The sequence below is a fragment of the Ranitomeya imitator genome, chromosome 9 (genome assembly GCF_032444005.1).
Source record: "Ranitomeya imitator isolate aRanImi1 chromosome 9, aRanImi1.pri, whole genome shotgun sequence".
Taxonomy (NCBI): Eukaryota; Metazoa; Chordata; class Amphibia; order Anura; family Dendrobatidae; genus Ranitomeya; species Ranitomeya imitator.
In genome coordinates this window covers 105,954,436-105,978,996 of record NC_091290.1, presented here as the reverse complement: position 1 = coordinate 105,978,996, position 24,561 = coordinate 105,954,436, and the positions used below count along the sequence as shown (strand labels likewise).

The 24,561-nt window shown below is 44.7% G+C and overlaps 1 protein-coding gene across 3 annotated transcripts in view; it reads right to left on the bottom strand.

The window, feature by feature from the left end:
* ZDHHC1 (zinc finger DHHC-type containing 1) overlaps positions 1–22,911 on the bottom strand; it is a 57,027-nt gene extending 34,116 nt beyond the window's left edge. For 2 of the 3 annotated variants that reach the window (XM_069740538.1, XM_069740540.1), the window contains exons 1-7: positions 22,783–22,911; positions 17,933–18,275; positions 17,064–17,282; positions 11,820–11,995; positions 4,067–4,168; positions 3,281–3,405; positions 1,179–1,337 (exon numbers count right to left, since the gene is read on the bottom strand). In XM_069740538.1, coding sequence (XP_069596639.1) covers positions 1,179–1,337; positions 3,281–3,405; positions 4,067–4,168; positions 11,820–11,995; positions 17,064–17,282 — 781 coding nt within the window. In that variant the 5' untranslated portion in view covers positions 17,933–18,275; positions 22,783–22,911. Of the gene's footprint in view, positions 1–1,178; positions 1,338–3,280; positions 3,406–4,066; positions 4,169–11,819; positions 11,996–17,063; positions 17,283–17,932; positions 18,276–19,570; positions 19,669–22,782 lie in introns of those variants that run through there. The other variant, XM_069740539.1, reaches the window with a different exon arrangement.
* Positions 22,912–24,561: the final 1,650 nt, after the last annotated feature.

Sequence of the window (24,561 nt, the reverse complement as noted above, 5' to 3'; positions counted from 1 at the left end):
CTGTGCGACGCAGAAAAGGTGAATGAAGGGACTCTACATGCTTGGTTCCCACCGTGAAGCATGGAGGAGGAGGTGTGATGGTGTGGGAGAGCTTTGCTGGTGACACTATTGAGGATATATTCAAAATTGAAGGCATACTGAACCAGCATGGCTACCACAGCATCTTGCAGCGGCATTCTATTCCATCCGGTTTGCGTTTAGTTGGCCCATCATTTATTTTTCAACAGGACAATGACTCCAAACACACCTTCAGGCTGTGTAAGGTCTATTTGACCAAGAAGGAGAGTGATGGGGTGCTACGCCAGATGACCTGGTCTCCACAGTCACCAGACCTGAACCCAATCGAGATGGTTTGGGGTGAGCTGGACTGCAGAGTGAAGGCAGAAGGGCCAACAAGTGCTAAGCATCTCTGGGAACTCCTTCAAGATTGTTGGAAGACCATTTCAGGTGACTACATCTTGAAGCTCATCAAGAGAATGCCAAGAGTGTGCAAAGCAGTCATCAAATCAAAAGGTGGCTACTTTGAAGAACCTAGAATATAAGACATATTTTCAGTTGTTTCACGCTATTTTGTTAAGTATATAATTCCACATGTGTTAATTCATAGTTTTGATGCCTTCAGTGTGAATGTACAATTTTCATAGTCATGAAAATACAGAAACATCTTTAAATGAGAAGGTGTGTCCAAACTTTTGGTCTGTACTAATTATATATTATAATATATATAATGAATGACTTCAAATCTGCAAAGAAAAATTAAGCAGCGTGTGCATGTTAAAATATATATATATATATATATATATATATATATATATATATATATATATATATATATATATATATATATATTATATATTTTAACAAATTAAGCAGCGTGTGCATGTTAAAATATATATATATATATATTTTAACATGCACACGCTGCTTAATTTTTCTTTGCAGATTTGAAGTAGTTTTATATCTGCCTGATGTCAATTCTTTCAGTGATTTTGCAGCGATTTTTCACCCATTCAAATGAATGAGGAAAAAAAAAAAACCTAAAGAAAGCACGCATGTTATGTATGCATTTTCCTGTCAAAAGACTCGTTAATGGTGCAGGGTTTCCAGCAAATGCTTAACGTTAATAGCACTGAATGGCCGACCACGTGTTGTGCGCTTATTAACCATTTGTGACTTACAGAGGTAGATGTGAAAGCACAGCAGCTGTCCTATCAGCAGAATAGTAATGAGCCCCATCACTGACACCAGAGCGGCCAGGCCCAGGATGACAGATGCTTGGGTTTTCACCGGGGCTGCGGGCAGGAACACAAACCACACGTCTGAAAAGTTCCGGATGGCTGGAAAACATGAAGGATGGAGGTCATCATCTGACAACACACCTAGATATAGGAGTAATACACAACAAGTGCAACAGTTGTGGGACTGCACTTTATTAAATTCCTAAAATTGGTGTAAATTGGAGAAAAGAGGTTTATTCCGTCTAAGTTAGACCAGAATATACGGTAACATACTGCACTGCAGTGTCATAAAGAGGTAGTTAATGGACAAGAGGGAAAGCATCTACCGTATATACTAGAGTATAAGCCGACCCCCCTAATTTTGCCACAAAAAAAACTGGGAAAACATATTGACTCGAGTATAAGCCTGGGGTGGAAAATGCAGCAGTGAATTTCAAAAATAAAAATAGATGCTCCATACCGTTCATTATGGCCCCATAGCTGTGCCATATAGTGCTCTGCACCGTTCATTATGGCCCCATAGATGCTCCATATAAAGCTGTGCCACATATAATGCTCCATACATTTCATTATGGCCCCATAGATGCTCCATATAAAGCTGTGCCATATATAATGCTCTGAACCGTTCATTATGGCCCCATAGACGCTCCATATAAAGCTATGCAATATATAATGCTGCAATAAAAAAAAAATTGACATACTCCCCTCTCTTGCTGCCCGCAGCTCCTCAGCGTCCCGTCTCGGCGTCTCTCCGCACTGACTGTTCAGGCAGAGGGCGGCGCGCACACTAGTATGTCATCGCGCCCTCTGACCTGCACAGTCACTGCAAGAGGACGGGAAGACAGAGCGGCGCCCGGCAGGTGGAACGTGGATAGGTAAATTTGAGATACTCACCTGCTCCGGCGTCCCTGGCTCCTTATCCCGGACAGATGGTTTTCGGGTGCCGCAGCCTCTTCCTCTTGTCAGCGGTCACCATTACCGTTCATTAGAGGAATGAATATGTGGCTACACCCCTATGGGAGTGGAGTCCATATTCATAACTTTAATGAGCGGTACCATGTGACCGCTGAACAGAGGAAGAGCTGCGGCACCCGAAGACCATGGGACAGGCAGGGGGAGCGCCGGAAGCAGGTGAGTATGCGACAGTCCTCTCTCCCCCTCACCCGCCGACCCTGCCGCCGATCGTGACTCGAGTATAAGCCGAGAGGGGCACTTTCAGCCCAAAAATTTGGGCTGAAAAATCTCGGCTTATACTCGAGTATATACGGTAAGTTCTTCAGGAGGGCAGAGAAAACAGGCAGTAGGGGAAATCGCTATGGAAATGAAGCTGTGCTGATACATAAGAGCTAGTGTAGGCAGCAGCATACTGGCCAGAGATATTACATCCAGCACACTCGCAAGCGAAAAATGTGAAACTAGGAGCAGGCTACAAAGTGAATATCAGAGGGTCTGGAAATTAATGGAAAAAAAATGCAAATAATAAAAAAATAGAAGTTATTGCAACTTTCTTTTAACTAAAGGCAACACTAATATATGCAAACATATTTTTTCCAAGTTAAATGAAGCCAGTGTGTTCAAACTAACAGTATAAACTAACCACACACACATATATATATATATATATATATATATACACACACACACACACACACACACACACAGGATAAAGCCCTTATAAAAACTGCACCTTTAGGGAATCTAAAGTGTAACCAAATATGATAATTAGGGTGCCTGGAGCAGCATGGGTGTGGCCAAGAAGCTCAATGTACTGCCCCGCCCACTGGTTTTGCATATCCCCGCCTCTGAAACCAGCATTGTCTGTACAAAAAGCTCAGGCCAGTGCCGTCAATCACCAGTTTGGGTGCTTAGCTTGTACTCTCAATTTGGGTTGACAAAATCCCTTTAAGGAGTCCACAACCTTTACATCAATTTCTTAGAACTGCTCTCAGGTTTTCGATATTTTACAAATAGTAATTATTGGATAGGTGCATTTATAAACCGTGTACAAAATGGTTTAGTGCAAAAAAAAAAAAATAGATCACCTTCGAAGTGCAGATCACTCCTCAACACCGCTGGGTCAACGAAGTATGCAACAAATACATAGGATGAGATTGTGCTCAGCAGGACAGTACCCAGGAATGCAGATATAAGACAGTTGAAGAACAACCTAAAATGTGGAAAAACATGATTATATTAATTACACAGTACCAAACGCTATCCTATATGAATCAATGTTACCAAGGGATGTACCCACAACTGTATTATAAGGAATAAGTGCAGGAACAATGAAGTAGTGTCAGATCTCTTAAAGAGCACAACTCTTTAAAAGGGAACCCATCACATGAAAAAGAGAGCATTTAATCTGCAGATATAGGGTTAATCTGCAGGTAATGGCATTCTGAACCTGTCCAGCGCCCACCCTTACAGCCCCCGCTGCAGGGGGAAAATAATCTTTATTCCTCCCGGTAGCATTCGGGCTTCAGTCATGGGGTTGGCGTCGGCGCGCGTTCAGTCACTGCTCTGTGTATAGAGAGCAGCGGCTGTAAATGTGTCCCTGGCACTGACTGACAGCCGGCCCGAATACTGATCAGCTGTCAGTCAGTGCGGAGAGCGTGGTTACAGCCCGTGACCGAACCCGAGACCGGCACCGCCCTTGTGACTGCCAAAAGGTTTGGAGGAATAAAGTTAATTTCCTCCCGGTAGCGGGGCTCAATGCGCGGACAGAGATCAGGTTCAGAACCCTATTAATTTGCAGATTAACCCCATATTTGCAGGTTAATAGCGTTTTGTCATGTGACCGGTTCCCTTTAACTGCATGTTTATCTTACCAGTAATTCTTTCCTCCCACACAGTTATTGAGCCATTTGCAGTGGTGATCAAAATTACTGACGCATTTATTGCACAAGCTGCAGTGCTTGGACTTCGCGCCCCTGTGAAGACAGGAAAATATGTATAACCCGAGATATGAGAACCATCGGTGACATATAATTCATGCACGTGAGCCGACAATAACAAAAAGATAAAATAATAGACATCAATGTAGACCCACATAACAAGTAAACAATGCAGCAATTTAATTATTAACCAGTTGAAGACCCGGTACTTTTTATTTCCATGCATTGTAAAATGTTTTCTAATCCAGATATTCAAGTAATATGTGCATCTTTTTTTCGACATGTGTGACACCTAATTTTTATATCACTTTCATTACCATTATTTTTTCTATTTTTTGCCAAAACAGAGTGATACTGGTAGGAAAAAAAGGAAATGTGAGTGTTTTTCACTTTTTTTTAGAACTTAACTTAAAATGGGGATTTTTGTATTAAGGTACCTTCACACTGAGCGACTTTAGAACGATAACGATAGTGATCCGTGAAGTTGCAGCGTCCTGGATAGCGATATCGTTGTGTTTGACACGCAGCAGCGATCAGGATCCTGCTGTGACATCGCTGGTCGGAGCTAGAAGGCCAGCACCTTATTTCGTCGCTGGATCACCCGCTGACATCGCTGAATCGGCGTGTGTGACGCCGATTCAGCGATGTCTTCACTTGTAACCAGAGTAAACATCGGGTTACTAAGCGCAGGGCCGCGCTTAGTAACCTGATATTTACCCTGGTTACCATTGTAAATGAAAAAAAAAAACAAACCAAAAAAAAAAACAAAAACACACTACATACTTACATTCTGGTGTCTGTTGTGTCCCCCGGCGTCAGCTTCCCTGCACTGTGTCAGCACCGGCCGGCCGTAAAGAAGAGCACAGCGGTGACGTCACCGCTCTGCTTTACGGCCGGCGCTTACACAGTGCAGGGAAGCTGGAGGCGGGGGACGCGACAGACACCGGAATGCAAGTATGTAGTGTTTTTATTTAACATTTACAATGGTAACGAGGGTAAACATCGGGTTACTAAGCGCGGCCCTGCGCTTAGTAACCCGATGTTTACCCTGGTTACCCGGGGACTTCAGCATAGTTGGTCGCTGGAGAGCTGTCTGTGTGACAGCTCTCCAGCGACGCTGCAGCGATCGGCATCGTTGTCTATATCGCTGCAGCGTCGCTTAATGTGACGGTACCTTTACTCACCGTAAAATCCCTTTCTCCGAGATGCTCATTGGGGGACACAGGACTGTGGTGTATGCTTCTGCCGCCAGGAGGCTGACACTAAGTAAACATAAAAAAAACTTCGCTCCTCCTCCGTCGTATACACCCCGACACTGGCTACCAGAGAATCCACTTCGGCGCAAAAGCAGTAGGAGAACCAAAAAATAATATTATCAGCCTAAATACAGAAAACTTATGTCTGGAAAAAACCTCACTAAAAATACTGATAATATCAGATACAAAAAGACAGTAGCCACCAGGGAGGGAACTGTGTCCCCCAATGAGCGTCTCGGAGAAAAGGATTTTACGATGAGTAACACAAAAATCCCTATTTCTCCTTCGCCTCATTGGGGGACACAGGACTGTGGGATGTCCTAAAGCAGTCCCTGGGAGGGAAATTAACTCACCAGTAAAAATTATCCAGATAATGGTTGTCTTATAAGTGCGCCACCGCCGCTTGAAGAATCCTTCTACCCAGACTTACATCTGCAGAGATCTGAGAGTGGATATTGTAGTGTTTGGCAAATGTATGCAAACTAGCCCAGGTTGCAGCTTTGCAAACCTGTTCTGCTGAAGCCTGATGCCGAATCGCCCAGGAAGCCCTTACTGCTCTAGTGGAGTGAGCTTTGATTCCAACCGGAACCATCATGCCTCTGGCGTGATAGGCCTCCTGAATGGTTGCACGTATCCACCTGGCCAGGGTAGATTTCGAGGCCGCACATCCCTTCCTGCGACCCTCTGGGAGGACAAACAGAGAATCCGTCTGACGAAAAGGAGCCGTTCGGGAAATGTATCTCCTTAGCGCTCTCACTAGGTCAAATGTATGGAGAGCTTTTTCCATACGGTGCGTAGGCGCCGGACAAAAGGAGGGAAGGACTATATCCTCATTAATGTGGAAAAAGGAAACAACCTTCAGCAAAAAGGAAGGTGCTGGTCTGAGCACTACCTTATCCTGATGAAAACATAACAAGGGAGCACGACAGGAGAGGGCTGCCAGCTCTGATACCCGCCTTATGGAAGTTATGGCCACCAAAAATACAACTTTCCAGGAAAGGAGAGTCAAGGAAATATCTTGAAGAGGCTCAAAATGAGCTTTCTGTAAAGCCCTTAAGACCAAATTAATGTCCCAAACTTCCAAAGGAGTCTTATAAGGAGGGTCCTTATGAGCGACTCGCTGAAAAAAAGTCCTGACCTGTCGGTTAGTAGCAATCCTGCGCTGAAAAAGGACAGATAAGGCTGAAATCTGCCTTTTAAGAGTACTTGGAGCAAGCCCTGAATCCAGGCCTGCTTGGAGAAAGGCTAGAATATTTGGGACGGAAAAACGCAGAGGAGGCAGCCTGCGCCCTCTACACCAAGAAAGAAAAACTTTCCAAGTGTGATAAATTCTGGCCGAGACGGTTTTACGTGCATTGATCATGGTATCTGCAACCTCTTGGGAGAACCCTGCCCGAGTTAAAACTCAAGATTCAACGGCCAGGCCGTCAAACGTAGGACCCCTGAGTTCTGGTGGTAAATCGGTCCTTGAGATAGAAGATCCGAATGATCGGGGAGCCGCCATGGAACTCCGGCGAGAAGCTGTACTAGGTCCGCCGTGGCTAATCCGGGGCGATCAGAATAGCAGGCACTCTTTCTGACTTGATCTTCTTGATTACCCTCGGGAGCAGTGCAAGAGGAGGGAACAGATAAGAGAATGAAACTGGTTCCAAGTCAGCACTAGCGCATCCACGGCGATTGCCTGTGGATCTCGCTACCGGGCGACAAATCTGGGTACCTTGACATTCCACCTGGACGCCGTTAGATCCACGTCCGGAGTCCCCCATAGATGGCATATTTGCTGAAATACTTCGGGATGGAGAGACCATTCCCCGGACGCTAGACCCGGACGGCTGAGGAAATCAGCCGCCCATTTCTCTTCGCCCGAAATGTGGACTGCTGAAATTACCGAGTGATTCCTCTCAACCCAGAACAGTATTTGTTTTACCTCCTGCATGGCTGCCTTGCTGCGGGTGCCCCCCTTGATGATTTATGTAGGACACAGCTGTGGCATTTTCCGATTGAATCCAGACAGGACGACCCGCCAGAAGATGGTGGAAATACTGCAAAGCTAGTCGAACTGCCCGACTCAGCGCCCCTGAGCTGTGATGAAAGAACACTGCTCCCCAACCCAGGCGACTGGCATCTGTTGTAACCACTGGCCAATTGGTTGGAGGAAAGGGTTTTCCCTCCAGTAGGGACGAGCTGTTTAATCACCATGAAAGAGCCTGCCTGACCTGGGGAGACAACCGACATCTGCGGTTGAGGGAGAGTGGATTCCTGTTCCATACTGCTAAGATTGCCTGTTGGAGAGGTCGGAGGTGAAGCTGTGCAAATGGTACTGCTTCTATAGTTACAACCATCCTTCCTAAGACCCTCATGCAGGACCGGATCGTATGAGGGTACGGTTGCTGAAGATTCCTCACTTCCCGCCGAAGGGCTAGGACCTGGTCCTGGGGAAGGATTGATAGGGCTTGAGAGGTGTCGAAAATCATGCCTAGAAATGAAATCCTCAGAGATGGTTCTAGGGATGACTTCTTTAAATTTACTATCCAACCCAGGCGAGAAAGGGTGTCTAGAGCAATGCTGACATTTTCCTTGCAAGCTTGAAAGGTCGGCCCTCGGATCAGAAGATCGTCTAGATATGGCAAGACTACTATGCCTCGGGAGTGCAGAATGGACACCACAGTTGACATGACCTTCGTGAACACCCTGGGGGCGGAGGCCAGCCCGGAGGGTAAAGCTGTGAACTGGAAGTGTAGGTTGTTTAGGGCGAACCGGAGAAATCTTTGATGAGGAGGAAAAAAAAAATGGGAATATGTAGGTAGGCATCCTGAATGTCTATTGAGGCCAATAATTCTCCCTTTTCCATTGAGGCAATAACTGACCGGAGAGATTCCATCCGAAAGTGACGAACGTGGACAAACTTGTTTAAGCGTTTCAAATCCAGAATGGGTTTTACCGTTCCGTCCTTTTTGGGTACTATAAAAAGATTGGAATAAAAACCTTGAAACCTTTCTTCCCTTGGAACAGGAGAAATGACCCTGCTGAGACGAAGGGACTCTATGGAATTGTACAGGTCTTGTCGGCGGTACTCGGACCTGGGAAGACGGGATGGGAAGAACCGGGGAGGAGGCTGACAGACCAGCTCTATCTTGTAACCTGAAGATACGAGCTCTCCCACCCACCGGTCGTGGATTACTTGAAGACAGACCTGGTGAAACAAAAGTAGACATCCGCCTACTCTGTTGGAGGCACTCCGCTGAGGAAGAAACTTGCTCTTCCCTCCTGTGGAGTCTGAAATAAGCTGATCCAGCTTCTCTCCGAATAAGCGACCCCCCTGATACGGTAGAGTTGTAAGAGATTTTTTAGTGGTAGAGTCTGCCCGCCATGTTCTTAACCAGAGTGTCCTTCTAATGGCAATTGCATTTGCCGCAGCAGAAGAGGCACAGTCTGCACCATCTAAGGATGCATTGATCAGATAGCTTCCAGCAAGCGCTATCTGAGTTGACATTTCTGCCAGCTCCGCTGGCAAATCCCTTTCTTGAAGAGCCTTTGTTAAAGACTCTGGCCAAGACATCATAGCTTTAGCAACCCAAGTTGCCGCAAAAGAGGGAAAAAGTGCTGAACTCGAAGCCTCAAAAACGGAATGAGTCAAGCTCTCTATAAGACGATCCGTAGAATCCTTAATAGACGAGCCATTAGGAAGGGATAGCAAGTGTTAGAGGCTAAATGGGACACCGGAGGATCTACTGAAGGATTTTCGGCCCATTAACTACATAGCTCAGTAGAAAAGGGATACCTAGCCTTCAAGGCTTTTTGCCCTGAAAAACGCTTGTCCGGGTGCTCCCGGTTATGCCGAATCAGGTCCTCAAACTCGGGGTGAGAGGAAAAAACCTTATGGGCCCGTTTGGCCTACTTAAATGAAACCTTGTGATGTGAGGATGAGGCGAGTTCATCTTCTATCCCCAGGGACTGACTGACAGCCTCAATCAGGCTATCTACAGACTCCTGAAACCCAGGAGTCTCCAAATTAAGGGACCCTTCGGACTCATAGTCCGTCTCAACTTCACCACTCTCTGCTGGGGAAGGAGAGCATGATACAGAGCTCCAGGATGCTGAAGCACCTAACGGCCCGGGAGACGCTGTGCGAATTCGCTTTCCACGTGTCTGTCTAGTTCGAGCGTGGCCCCTGCAGGCAGAAGGCTCCTGAGACCCCGAGGCCCTCTCCGAGACAGATGGACTGCTGGCCCTGACCGCCGCGGTGTGAAGGGACTTGATTGCTTCAGTTAGGGACGCCATGGATTGCGACAAGGACGTGACCCATTCCGGTGGAACCGCCCTAGCCTCCGCTTGAGGTGCAGGAGAAATTGCCGGAAAAATTGCTGGGGAGCTCGCAGGGGGGCTCCTGGGCGCGTTCAGAGTCGCAGGCCTCGCAGAGACGATTACTCTGGGCATGCGGGAATGCAGCACGACAAACTACACAAACGATATATAGGAACGTGTGAGATTTGACCCTTCTAGACATAGTGATCCGTAAATGCTATACCCAGGGCCTTAGACTGGGAAAAAAACAATGCTTCTGCTGTCAGGCTGGAGGGAGAAGCACTTACCCCAGTCCTGTGTCCCCATGAGTACAGTGTGGAACCGAACACCAAATGCTGAGCAAATGTGATACCTTTATCCCCAACAGTCCTCAGGGGGCGGAACCGCCATGATGTGATGCGGCCTGTAGTAGGCCGAAGCCGGGGCCTCGATTTTCCCTAGGCGAGGAAAGGAGGGGGCGGATCCGGAAGTAGACGCACTGGAGGGGGCGGGGTCTCACCACGCGGTTTGCTGGGCGGAAGCTGGGCCTGTGACCCGGAAATGCATGCTGGATGCTAGGCCGGAGCCTGAAGCCTCCGGAAAGACCGCGGCGCCGGCTGCACTGAACCGCTGCGGTGCCGACAAGCGCTGGAAGAACCGCAGCACCGACGGAGCTTTGGGGACTGCGGCGTCGCTCATTACCCGATGCCAGAAAGGTTCAGACGCCCGGAGCCTGCCTTCAAGGTAAACTGCGCCTGTGTCAGGAGCCCCCCATTCCTGCCCTTCCCCCTTTTTTGCAAGCTGAACTCTATTGAGAGAAAAGGGTCAGAGTGGAGAAAAAAAATCCAGCGGGGGAGAGCAGAGCAAGTGACGGTGAAGGAAACCTAGCTCCATTTCCTGCACTGGGATAAGGAGAGGGACCGTCCGCCACCCCATCTATCACCGCAGCAGAACAGAGGTGTAGAAATAAGGGGGGACACACGGACATCTAAGGGCACCTGTACAGCCTGTGGTCTAAAGTACCGCAGGGTGGTCAGGGCCAAGTCCGGTGAGTAATCCCACGCCGCGGGGAAGGATACGTGGAGAATACTCGAATGTGCTTGCCCGTTGTTGGTTTGGGGAGATCGGACCCTCAAAAGGATCCGTCGCCCCCTCAATCCATATAATGTAGAGATGAAAAAGGTTCCTAAGGATCCGGGACCCAGTGGTGTGCCTCCTTCAGACACTAAGCAAGAACTGGATTCTCTGGTAGCCAGTGTCAGGGTGTATACGACGGAGGAGGAGCTAAACTTTTTTTTATGTTTACTTAGTGTCAGCCTCCTGGCGGCAGAAGCATACACCACAGTCCTGTGTCCACCAATGAGGCGAAGGAGAAATACATGGACCTAACAGTTTATCTTAGAGTGGAGGGCAGGAGCACAGTGCACCCTCCTCTGCCACATGCACAGAGTCCCATAAGTGCAAAAAAAGCTAAAGAAATGCGTATGAAGCTATAAAATGAAATACAGTAAGTTAAACACTAAGTCTCCTGTTTACCAAGGAGACTTACATTGTCAGCAATACCCCCACGCACGTTTCGCCTATGCTTCTTCGGAAAGGCCCCAACTAAATCAATAAGGATCGATTACAGTTATACATGGACATAAGTGAATGCATGACGATTTTTTGTCTATGAGGCTATATATGCAAACGTGTCAATGTACAAGGTCTTTAGTTCTTGCAGTGCATCATGTCTCCCTTTCACCCTTTTTATCATTCTGTTTTTAATATTTTGTAAAAATACTTAATAAAGAATGAATTTTTGAGATATTTAGGTCAGGCTCCATTTAGTTTTTTTTTCCAGCTATTGAGTTTATTTATTTTATTTTTTATCAGACTTTCCCTGTAACTGGGGATGTTATATTAACCCCAGTTACAGTGGAAATACAACCTGTTTATGGAAGAGAAAGCCACTATGGCGTGATCATGATGCCCCCCACTGATTTAAAGAACAATGGGAAAAACGCCCCCAACAATACCTACATTATTGTAATTTAAGGACTCCAAGAAAGGTACACAGAACTCACCTAATTTGTGACTGTTGCTGCACACAGCTCATCTCATCTGTAAGACTAGTACAAATACAAGGCACAAGAACTTCTACTTACACATCCACCTCACAGATGTAACAATGCATGTTTTCAATGACATGAGCATGCTTGGTCCTATCGAATACAGGCAGTGGACCAGGGGAGCCCTTGGCACGTACATTTTCATCTGCTGGATCAATGGTAACAGCCAAAAAATGGACAATACAATGTAAAGCGAACAGAACGCCCATACACTATAAAGACAGTTAAGGAAGAGTAACAAAGTACATATCAGTAAGCACAATCGTGTGTTAATGGAAAACCTGTTTTGTTCAGTTGGGCGCACTTTTTTTTCTTCTTTTTATTACACTTTGGGGGAGCATCAAGATGACCAAATTTATCATGCAGACATTTTAATAAAATTGGCGCATTATTAGACTGTTAAATCAAAGTTCATGCTATTTACAAGATACCGTAAGTAAAAAATATGTAAGAAGCATCCTAAATTGTATATTCCAAGGATACATGCACTCTTGTCCAATCAGAGTTGCATAATGTCACAACTATCCAATAGGTGTGGATCCCACCTCTGGTCTTCTGATCACCCCTTGCAGCTGGTGCGCGATCAAGAGCGACAGTTGAGGTGGCCACGGATGTACGAGCTCTCTCCATTTACTGACATGGGAGTTCTGTATATATATCTGCACATCTGGGCAATGCAGGTCGGGTCTTCGCCGGAAAGAGGCACCAAGGTACGTTCTGGTTCCAGCTCATTAATGTATTTAACGGTGCGCTTGGAGGTAGACTCCAGCCTCCTGACCACTCGGAATTGTTTTGAGACGTCAACAAACCTGTGGGAGCTTTTACACTGGTTGATTTCAGTCCATAGACATATCTGTTCAAATATACAGTCCTGGCCGAAAATGTTGGCACCCTTGAAATTGTTACAGAAATAGAAGTATTTCTCACAAAAAATTATTGCAATTACACATGTTTTGTTATTCACATGTTTATTTCCTTTATGTTTAGTAGAATAACACAAAAGAAAAAAAAAGCAAATTAGACATAATTTCACACAAAACCCCCGAAATGGGCTGGACAATATTGTTGGTGCCTTTCCATTGTGGAATTGTGGGTAATCAACTTTGTTTCAAGCATGTGATGCTCGTTCAAACTCGCTTGTGGCAAGGAACAGGTACGGGCAATATGAAAAATCACACCTGAAATGTGTATAACAAGACATGTATAATTGCAATGATTTTCTGGGAGAAAAACTTTAGTATCTGAAACAATTTTAAGGGTGAAAACACTTTTGGTCACGACTGTACAAGTAAATCACTGTGTGAATGACGTAAGAATATATTAAAATGAATGTTCTTTCCTCATACAGTATCCTATCATAGACAGCACGCCCCTATACACATGAGGAGACGTACTGCTGACAGTAATATCGGTTATGACAGCAAAAATGCACTTTATTATAGGTACATAGCATGGGTTCACCCAAGAGACACAGTTTTACAGCTCACCTAAACATGATGCCCAGGATTAGAAAAACATGGCTGCTTTCCTGCAGAGACAGTGCCACCCCAGATCATGGCTGTGCCTGGTAATACAGCTCAGCCCCATTCATTTCAATAGGCATACCCCATAGTCACGGTGAGAGGGGTGATGTTTCTGAAAGCAGGAAGTTATGTCAATAACCTTTAACCTGCGGGCCCCACCTATCACTGAGAGAGACAATTTCTCTCAAGGAAAGAGACCGAAGTGTAGACAGCGCCCAACGATCCATTATTGTATTTGGACTCTTGAAAATACCTTTGTAATTAGTTTTGAGCACAATTATTTTTTACAGTGTTATTTTATATGTATCGTCTCCTCCCAAAGTCACAGTAAGTGACACGCTGATCACTGCGCTGTCTGACTACTGGCCAGTCAGCAGCCCGTAACCTGCTTCTACAGCAACCTGTAATCTGTCAGCCTGGATTCCAAAGCACAGAATGCCGTAATACGGGGAGTATTAATCATTGCAATTATAGGAACGCTCATGGGAGAGAGATTAGAGAGAAATTATATATATATATATATATATATATATATATATATATATATATATATATATATATATATATATATATATATATATATATATATATATATATATATATATATATATATATATATATATATATATATATATATATTTATACTAGATGGTGGCCCGATTCTAGCGCATCGGGTATTCTAGAATATGTATGTGATTTACACATGAAGATTTAAGAATAATGCAATAAAATATATACATTATCATAAAATTTTATTGCTCATAGGCACCAATGTCGCTGCCCCTGTCGCTGATTGGTTGCGGCCGGCCGGGTGCAAAGCGGTGTTTAACCCCTTCATTTCCCAGCCTATTTTGACCTTAAAGACCTTGCCATTTTTTGCAATTCTGACCAGTGTCCCTTTATGAGGTAATAACTCAGGAACGCTTCAACGGATCCTAGCGGTTCTGAGATTGTTTTTTCGTGACACATTGAGCTTCATGTTAGTGGTAAATTTAGGTCGATAATTTTTGCGTTTGTGAAAAAAAATTAAATTTGGTGAAAATTCCGTAATTTTCAAATTTTGAATATTTATTCTGTTAAACCAGAGAGTTATGTGACAAAAAATAGTTAATAAATAACATTTCCCACATGTCTACTTTACATCAGCACAATTTTGGAAACATTTTTTTTTTTTTTGCTAGGAAGTTATAAGGGTTAAAATTTGACCAGCGATTTCTCATTTTCACAATGAAATTTACAAAACCATTTTTTTTTAGGGACCACCTCACATTTGAAGTCAGTTTCAGGGGTCTATATGGCTGAAAATACCCAAAAGTGACACCATTCTAAAAAATGCACCCCTCAAGGTACTCAAAACCACATTCAAGAAGTTTATTAAAGGACCTCTGTCACCCCCTCCAGCCGTTGTGAACTAAAAGCCAGGCACCGGATTTCATGGGAAAACAGCGCGGAGGGGGCGGTGCCCGGCGCCCCAGAAGATTTGAGTGACTGAAGTGTGGCGTTTCCAGCAGGGGGGTTAAGACCTGCCTCCCTGTCTTGTCTAAAGAAAGGTATTTTGGCGAAATTATAAAACGCTTTATTTTGGCAATAACTGCATCAAAAACTAAAAGAGCCACCTCTTGTTCATTACTGCTGAACAAGGTGGCTATTTTAGTTTATAACGGCTGGGGGGAGGGGGGGGTGACAGTGGCCCTTTAACCCTTCAGGTGTATCACAGCAGCAGAAGCAACATGGAAGGAAAAAAATTAACATTTACATTTTTAGTCCCAAAAATGACCTTTTAGCAACAATTTTTTTATTTTCCCAAGGGTAAAAGGAGAAAGTGGACACCAAAAGTTGTTGTAAAATTTGTCCTGAGTACGCCGATACCCCATTTTGGAAACTAGACACCACAAAGAACTAATCTAGATGTTTGGTGAACCACTGTTTGGGTGCACGTCGGGGCTCGGAAGTGAGGGAGCACCATTTGACTTTTTGAACGCAAGATTGGCTGGAATCAACGGTGGCGCCATGTCGCGTTTGGAGACCCCCTGATGTGCCTAAACAGTGGAAACCCCTCAATTCTAACTCCAACACACCCCTAACCACAACCCTACGCTGTGTCACAGGTCGGGAAGGGGTTAAATCCCACGCCGTTTTTCTTACTTTGTATTATCGCAAGAAAAAAGCAGCTAAGTAAAGAAAAACTTTAAGAAATGAAGGTCACGTGTTAATTCATAGTTTTGATGCCTTCAGTGTGAATGTACAATTTTCCATAGTCATGAAAATACAGAAAAATCTTAAAATGAGGTGTGTCCAAACTTTTGGTCTGTGATAGATATATATATATATATACATACATACACACACACTAGATGGTGGCCCGATTCTAACTGTAACGCATCGGGTATTCTAGAATATGCATGTCCACATAGTATATTGCCCAGCCACGTAGTATACAGCACAGAGCCACGTAGTATATTGCCCAGTCACGTAGTATATTGCCCAGCCACGTAGTATACAGCACAGAGCCACGTAGTACATTGCCCAGCCACGTAGTATATTGGCCAGCCACGTAGTATATTGCCCAGCCACGTAGTATATTGCACAGCCACGTAGTATATTGCCCAGCCACGTAGTATATTGCCCAGCCACGTAGTATACAGCACAGAGCCACGTAGTATATTGCCCAGCCACGTAGTATATTGCACAGAGCCACGTAGTATATTGCCCAGCCACGTAGTATACAGCACAGAGCCACGTAGTATATTGCCCAGCCACGTAGTATATTGGCCAGTCACGTAGTATACAGCACAGAGCCACGTAGTATATTGCCCAGCCACGTAGTATACAGCACAGAGCCACGTAGTATATTGCCCAGCCACGTAGTATATTGGCCAGTCACGTAGTATATTGCCCAGCCACGTAGTATATTGCCCAGCCACGTAGTATATTGCCCAGCCACGTAGTATATTGCACAGCCACGTAGTATATTGCACAGCCACGTATGTCACAGGTTAAAAAAATAAACATATACTCACCTTCCGAGGGCCCCTTGTAGTTCGGTTACATGACCGTGACGTCATGGCAGGTCCTTCTCGCGCAGGTCCTGTGATGACGTCACGGTCACATGACTGATGTCATGGCAGGTCATTCTCCCATACACGGCAACGGAACCTGCCGCTTGCATGGAGCGGTCACTGGAGCGTCGCGAAAGGTGAGTATATAATGATTTTTTATTTTTTCTTATTATTTTTACCATTAGATGTTTTTACTATTGACGCTACATAGGCAGCATCAATAGTAAAAACTTGGTCACACAGGGTTAATAGCGGCGGTAACAGAGTGAGTTACCCGCGGCATAACGCGGTCCGTTACCGCTGGCATTAACCCTGTGTGAGCGGTGACTGCGGGGAGTATGGAGCGGGCGTCGGGCGCTGACTGCAGGGGAGGGACTAATCGGACTGTGGCCGTCGCTGATTGGTCGCGGCAGCAATGACAGGCAGCTGGCGAGACCAATCAGCGACTTGGATTCCATGACAGACAGAGGCCGCGGCCAATGAATATCCGTGACAGACAGACGGAAGTGACCCTTAGACAAAATATATAGTAGATATCTCATATATATATATATATATATATATATATATATATATATATATATATATATATATATATATATATATATATATTATATACACACACACACACACCTATGACTTCACCTTTTTTCACAAACATAAAAGGCAAATCATAAGTATCTATATATGAAGGATACGACATAGCCAGCAGCCACCCAATGCCGAGGCAAGAGCGGAACGAGAATGCCAAATCCGATGATAGTGAACAGAAGATAAGTGAACCAGGCCACGAACTGCAATGGGTGCGGAGGCCAACTCCAGCCATTTCTCCGGGAGTGTTGCAGGGGCTCTGTTGCAGTGTCCGCCCCTTCCTTGTCGGGCACTGGCTTACCAGACGGCTTCCTGCAGATGGTCATCTGGGAAAATGAAGAGGGCAGGTCATTTACACACTCATTTTTCTATACTATATATATTCTATACCTTAAATACTGCAAGTTTCTGGTTCTTCTGTCATGCAAGCGCGGGGACTCCAATGTATTTTTCGAGCACATCGAAGACACCCGGGTAGCACCCGAGCATGATCAAATAACACCTTAACCCGGCACATTCACTCATCACCAATCACCGCTCCTGGGCAGTAACTGTACAGAATCCTATTAAAAGTGTGACCAAGAAACTTCTAAAATTGGGTTACTGTATAATTAGAGCAGGTTGTTCCTATATATAACACATTCCTAGTAAATATTAACAACAGAACACCCATAAGCCTCATGATGACACATCCCGGCGTTACCAGCAATCATTCATGAGCTCATCGGTTACTAAAGTTTACACCGATCCTAAATATCACATTGGTGCTACGTGATCATTACAAGTCCTCCATAACAGCAATCTGTGCGAGGGAGAGCTGTTTGGTACTCAGAACAATTCTGAATTTACCATAAGGAGTCATAAAAAAATATATATATATATTTATATAAAATAAAAAAATAAAAATAAATAAAAATTAAATACAAAATTCTCAACCATGGATTCATGAATGCACAGAATGAATTATGGAACTTACCAGAATCACCTTGATTTCTCGCCTCCAGGAGGCTTTGGACTGGTAGGAAAGTTACTGATATTTCTTCCAGAACAAAGTGTTCTGGCTGACACGCATCTGGGCCTTTCTGGATATAACGATACATGAATATCAGGAGCAGTGTACAGAATATATTGTATATAATGGGATAACAATCAGACTAAAACTGATGGGTGACGTAAAAGGGGAGCAGGAAAGTCCAGGCCGGACAGCCATCCATGCTCTTAGCACAGGGTTAATCCTCTGCAGATTCCACCGCCTGCTCCGGGCCAGACTGCACACAGTGAGGCGTAGTCCTGGTGTCTCATGCTCGGCTCCAGCAAACCTACAGATACAGAAGAACAGAAATGATCAGAAAAGCAAGGAAAACACTGGGGAGAAAAGTAAAAAGGGAGTCTACAATCATTACTTTTATTCAGTAACACGGAAGAGATGAGATGGAACACGCTGATATAAGGGCAAGTTCACACTGTGGCCATTAATAATCACAACCTACAAGAAAAACAAAATGACTATACACCCTGTAGGAAATAAATAGCACATGAAAATAAAATAGGGCACTATTTGGAGCAAAAGAGCGTAAAAACCATCCCACTGCGTCACGGTGTACCCAATCGGGACCAGTCCTACCTCCAACACAAACCTTTATGTGCCAGCCGGCCTCAATAAGTGTGGGCAGAGCAGGATCCAGGGCTGACTGTTTAACGCTATATGGACTAAAAGCACAGCCCAAAAAAGGGCGAGTCACACCCCTGTATGTACATAGTAGGAAAAACTAGGGCGACACCGAAGAAATGAGCTGGAACACATGTTGGTGTATGGGCAATCTGTAGGTGCACATTCACACTGTGGTCATTAACGTCACATAGAATAAAGACAAGATGGGTCCTGCTCTGCGCGCATCTATTGAGCCCTGCTAGGTTTAGCACTAGCGATGGGACCATCCGGATTGGGAACGCCTTGTCGTGGTGGGATGGATCGAAACAGTGTCATTTTGTTTTTATTCTAGATCACGTCTCCATTCAGTGATACTATTCACCCAGCTATTTCCATATGCCCTTCATTTTACCAGATCTGTGGGCTCCAGATTCCCACTGATCAGATGATTGATCGGGCAATAGCTAAGCAGCAGGATCATGGAGTTCCTATTAAAATTAAAGAGCCAAGCCTGGTCATCTAGAAAGGAGGCGACTGCTACCAATTATTGTCCATTCAGCCATACACAACAACCGAGACATTGGGAGCGTTAACTAAAACTACTGAGAAGTGGAGCCGCACTGGGAGCTTTAACCCTGCTGTTGTCTTCGGTCTGGGGAGACCGATTTTGAACTTTGGTATTTTTGGGGGTGTTCAAGATGCGGTTCTGAAACTTGTGGTTGATTGACTTAAATGAGGATGGGTCGGTCGGCCACGGGTTTCAGAGCTGCATCTTGAATATTTTAAAGAATATTGAAGTTCAAGGTCGGTCGTTTTTGACCGAAGACAACAGCAGGGTTAATAAAAACTACTGAGAAGTGGAGCCGCCGTCCGCAGCACTAATGACGTCACATTTCCCCCATTCGCTGCCTCACAACTACGATCTGATGAAACAAGTATCACATAGACCCCACAAGTACATACGTCCGGGATGACAGATTGGGATGCGATTCCTGGGAATTCCTCCGGATTTTGCCTTCTCCGTACTTGCAGATCACTAATCCCTGTAGTGCTGCACATTTGTGTATACAGTCTCTTAGGGAACCAGTTTGGGAAGTGGCCTGCTCAGATTACAGGAGGTGGCCCTGCAGATCTGCTGGTGACAACAAGGCCCAGTATAAAGCGCCTTATCTGCAAGTATCTGTGCCCCTCCATATAAAGTCAGAAGTGCTATTGGGGCCCCCAGTGAGATATGGGTGCTGGGTTAACCCTGGAAAGACCAGGGAGTGTTTCGCTTTTACCCTCCCTTCTTCGAACAGATATAACTTCATACATGTCCGTACTCAGGTTTGTTTTTGAGGAACGACTTGTAGTTTTGAATCATTCTACTGTATAAAGTACTGAAAAACGGAGGGGAGGGAATTTAACTGTGGGGACAATAATTTATTTTTTTTAATAAACAGTTCCTCCACTGGTCTGGTTTTGATTTCACAACATTTGTTGCATGGTAAAAATAAACCGACAACATCATTCACCGAGTCAGTATTATAGCGGTGATACCAAACTTACGGTACTTTTTAATGGTGAAAAATAAACTGAAATATGTGTTAAAAAAAAGTTGTGTCCTCATTATCTGAGATCCATAACTTTTTTTTAACTTTTCCATCGATGGACCTATGTGATGGCTTATTGTTTGCGTCATTATTGATGCCATTTTGGGGGTGCATGACTTTTTCGTGTGTGGTGGTGGGGGGGGGGGGGGGGGGGGAGTGACAAAAAAAAAGGCTGGTCTGGTGTATACTTTTTTTTTTGCATTGAAAGTATGCTTTTTTTTTTTTAAATCAATAATACCAAATTACCGGTATGTTTAATTTTTAATTTCTTTATTATTGAAGGGGGGAAAAGGGAGGTTGGTTTAGACATGCAGAATGTTTTCTTTTTACATCCCATTTTATTATTTTTGCTTTATTTTTTAGTCCCTCTGGGATTTTATTGCTTAGACTATATACTGCACTGTTGCTGCATATAATAAAATTGAGGTTCTTCTATCTCTTCAGAACGTCCCCTTTCCACGGTCAGTACGCGGAGGCGACAAAGCTGGGTGCTGTCCATTCAAAATGAAGACTGATTTATTATAATGTGCGAGTTTGATGCACAAATCATCAAAACAGGATTTTTTTTTTTTAATAAATGTATGAGATCTTACTGACATAAGCAGCCTCGTCAGGAAGACATTTTCTTTATAAAGCATGGGGTATATATGGTGATCCCCTTTAATCACCACTAATGTGTATGAAAAGAGCACCCCGTGTCACCCTAGGGCGTGCGCTTGGCTGACCAATGACCGCCTAGGTCCTGTCCTAACACCCGGGACTGGATAACCTTCCAGCAGATCATGAGATTTCCTGCCGACGGGATCAGGCACTGGGGATCCTAGAATGGATCCCAGGGCGGTCAGTACAATAGTCCTGCAGTTAGCCTGCCCTATGTGACAGCTTCTATTGTATACACATTAACATTCTAAAATAAATATTTAAAACTATAATATCTTAAGGGGATTATTTTATTTATTTATTTTTTTTACAAAATACCCAATTAAAAGGGTTGTTAAAATAATAATAATAATAATAAAAATCACTCAATTCCCCTCTCGTTCTACTGCATCCACTCCGGTCGCAGTAAAAACGTGCCATAGACGATCAGCATGTGATTGCTGTAGCCAATCACCGTCCTCACACGTTTGGGTTCATAGGTGAATAAATAGCAAAAAAAAAAAAAAAGTGTCTATAATAGTGTTTAAAGGGATTTTTTCTTTTACAATAACGTTATGCTCCTTTGTTTGCATTTGGCAAAAATAAAAATAAAAAAATCAGAGTTTCTTCATCATCACCGCTGCAGCCTGTCAACACTGTTGGCAGCGTTAGAGAGGCTCCCTGGACCCGTAGAGGGTAAATCAATCTGATTTTTGTCTTTAATAGATACCCCTTGAAATAACAGTATGGCGATCCCAGCAGCGAGATGGTGGCCAAACAGACTATTGAGCTTTTCCCAGCACTTATGTGCCAGTGTGCAGGTGGGGTTTCTTTTACGAGCCCCCCGAACAGTGCGAAAGCCACATCTGTGACAATAGAAAGTTATAGGTACAGAAGTGTGGATAGGCCAAAAGTAAAGTATCTAAAACCTACATATGCAAATTTCAGGAATATAAACCCCTTAATGCTCCAAAATACCAGACAGAAAGCTTCACCCTCCTCGGGTCCAGCTCAGGCTCCTGAATGCTGCTACAGCACGGGCCACTGAGCGGTGGTTGAGAGTCACAGCTGGACCTGGGGAGGGCGACTACTGAGAGTCAGAGACTGACAGCAGCATGTAAATGGCTAACAGCAGCTGGCGTTGCCTGGAGAATGCTCAGCTCCTGAGCCCGCTTCATTACAGATACATCTGAGACAGTAAGGAGGTAAAGAAAGTCGATCTTACAGTTCTTACATTCTGCACCCGCTGACAAAGCAGGGAGAAGGGCGAAACCTGCACTGGGTCACAAGGAATTGAGGACTTTAGCCATCGTTTTCTTACAAACCTCCTTAATTCTCCTACTTGGGTCAATTAATTCGTTCACTTTGGGATACGTTTCTGGTTCACCCGTTTCGCCCCCGATTCCTCTATTTCTTCTCCATAGAATGTCCCATGCTAAGCTGATGTAATTAATGAGCTTACACGGCGCCTTCTTTAACGCCATAAAGCGACATGCTGCAAAATTACAATGCGCTCTACATGCCCACATCAAAGCTGACTCCATAAATACAATCAACTAGAAAATCTGCGGGTGTGGGGTCCTACCGTGATGCCCACCCCAGGCTATATTCCCATCGCTGTGAATGTGGCGGATTCTGTACGTGTAGGTGGCCCCACTGTCAGGCCACCATGGTTCCTTCCCCCTGGGCCAAATAAAGAGGTGTCAGACCCCCCAATTGTGTTACAACATTGGCGCATTCACACCCTCAATAATAGGAATTAATAACCCGGAGATGGCGAGAAGAACTGCGGAGCAGTTGCCCACAGTAACTTGTGTCTACTAGAAGCTGCACTCTCCTCGGTTGCTATGGGCAACTGCGCCCGGGTTGCTGTGCACTGGTCTTGCACACATCTCCCCAGCAGCGCATACACGCAAGTTTACAGTCACTGCTGCGTGGACTCACCCGGTACCGGAGCCGACAGTGATGGTCCTCACACACCGGCCACCTGGGCTGCTGTGTGCACAAGGCGGTGACTGGAGCTGTGTACAACGGGAGCAGACGCTGCAACAGGACGACGGCGGCGGAGGAGGACCAAACTAGTGCGGACGCGAAGAGCCGACACTATTTTTTTTTTCCTGCTGTTTGCTTTAGCTTCTTCCCTGTCAGACTGGGGTGAGGAGGAGGAGGAGACAGGGACTGGGCAGAGGCTGAGGCACAGCAGGACATAACAGCAGGAGGATTCCCACCTCTCATTAATTCCTGTAGTTCCTACAGTGGGAAAGTAGTAATATACACCTGAGGTGGCCAGGTCTGACTCACACACATGGCCTCTGACTGACATGGCCAAGCTTTTAACCCCTTAAGTGTGCAATCATGGGATGCCACCTTTTTTTCCTGCTCTTTCTGTGACCAAAACCCCACAATTCTGGCAATAAATATATTTTTTTATGTGAACGACGGGGTATTGCCCCCTATTGATGTGACTAGCAGCCAGGCCACAGCAGACAGGAGCTCTGGTCAGTTCTGGCCACCGCCGACAGAGCCGACGATCGGCAGGGGCGCCAGGTTTCGCATCGCCCAAGAACAGACGTTGATCCTAAGGCCACACTTAATCCGCCTATCAGTGACCCCCGTTACGTGATCGCGGGTCACCGATGGGTTGGCACGACAACCACGGATCTCCCAGCGGTCCGCGCTCATAGCAAGTGAGGTATTTTGCTATCTGTGCATCACCTCTATGTAGCAGAGGCGATCGGGTTATGGCAGCTTCTAGCCTCCCATGGATACTATTGAGGCATGCCAAAAGTAAAAAAAAAATGTGTTTAAAAATATATAAGAAATAAAAAAATATAAAAGTTCAAATCACCCCCCTTTCACCCCATCCAAAATAAAACACTTAAAATAATCAAAGCTACACATATTTGGTATCCTCGCATTCGGAATCAATCGCCCGATCTATCAATAAAAAAAAAAAGGATTAACCTGATCGCTAAATGGCGTAGCAAGAAAAAAAAGTCAAAACACCAGAATTACATTTTTTTGGTTGCTGTGACATTGCATTAAAATGCAATAACAGGCGATCAAAAGAACGTATCTGCACCAAATGGTATAATTAAAAATGTCAGTTCGGTACCCAAAAAATAAGCTATCACCCAACCCGAGATCATGAAAAATGGAGACTCTACGGGTATCGGAAAATGGCGGAATTTTTAATTTATTTTATTTAACAAGGTTTGGAATTTTTTTTCACCACTTAGATAAAAAAAGAACCTAGACGTGTTTGGTGTCTGTGAACTCGTAATGACCTGGAGAATCATAATGGCAGATCAGTTTTAGCATTTAGTGAACCAAGCAAAAAAGCCAAACAAAAAACAAGTGTGGGATCGCACTCTTTTTGCAATTTCACCGCACTTGGAATTTTTTTTCCCATTTTCCATAACACGATATGTTAAAACCGATGGTGTCGTTCAAAATTACAACTCGTCCCGCAAAAAACAAGCCCTCACATGGCCAAATTGACGGAAAAATTATAAAGTTATGGCTCTGGGAGAAGGGGAGCGAAAAAACGAAAATGCAGGACCAAAAATACCTCCAGATATCAGAGTTACTCTGTAAGAGCTTGAAACATGTCTCCAAGGATTTACTTTTAGGGTATGTTCCCACAGTCAGTAAACGCTGTGGGTTGGACCCCGCGTACATCCGCAGCGTCAAACCCGCAGTGGCCAGATATTGCAGCATAGT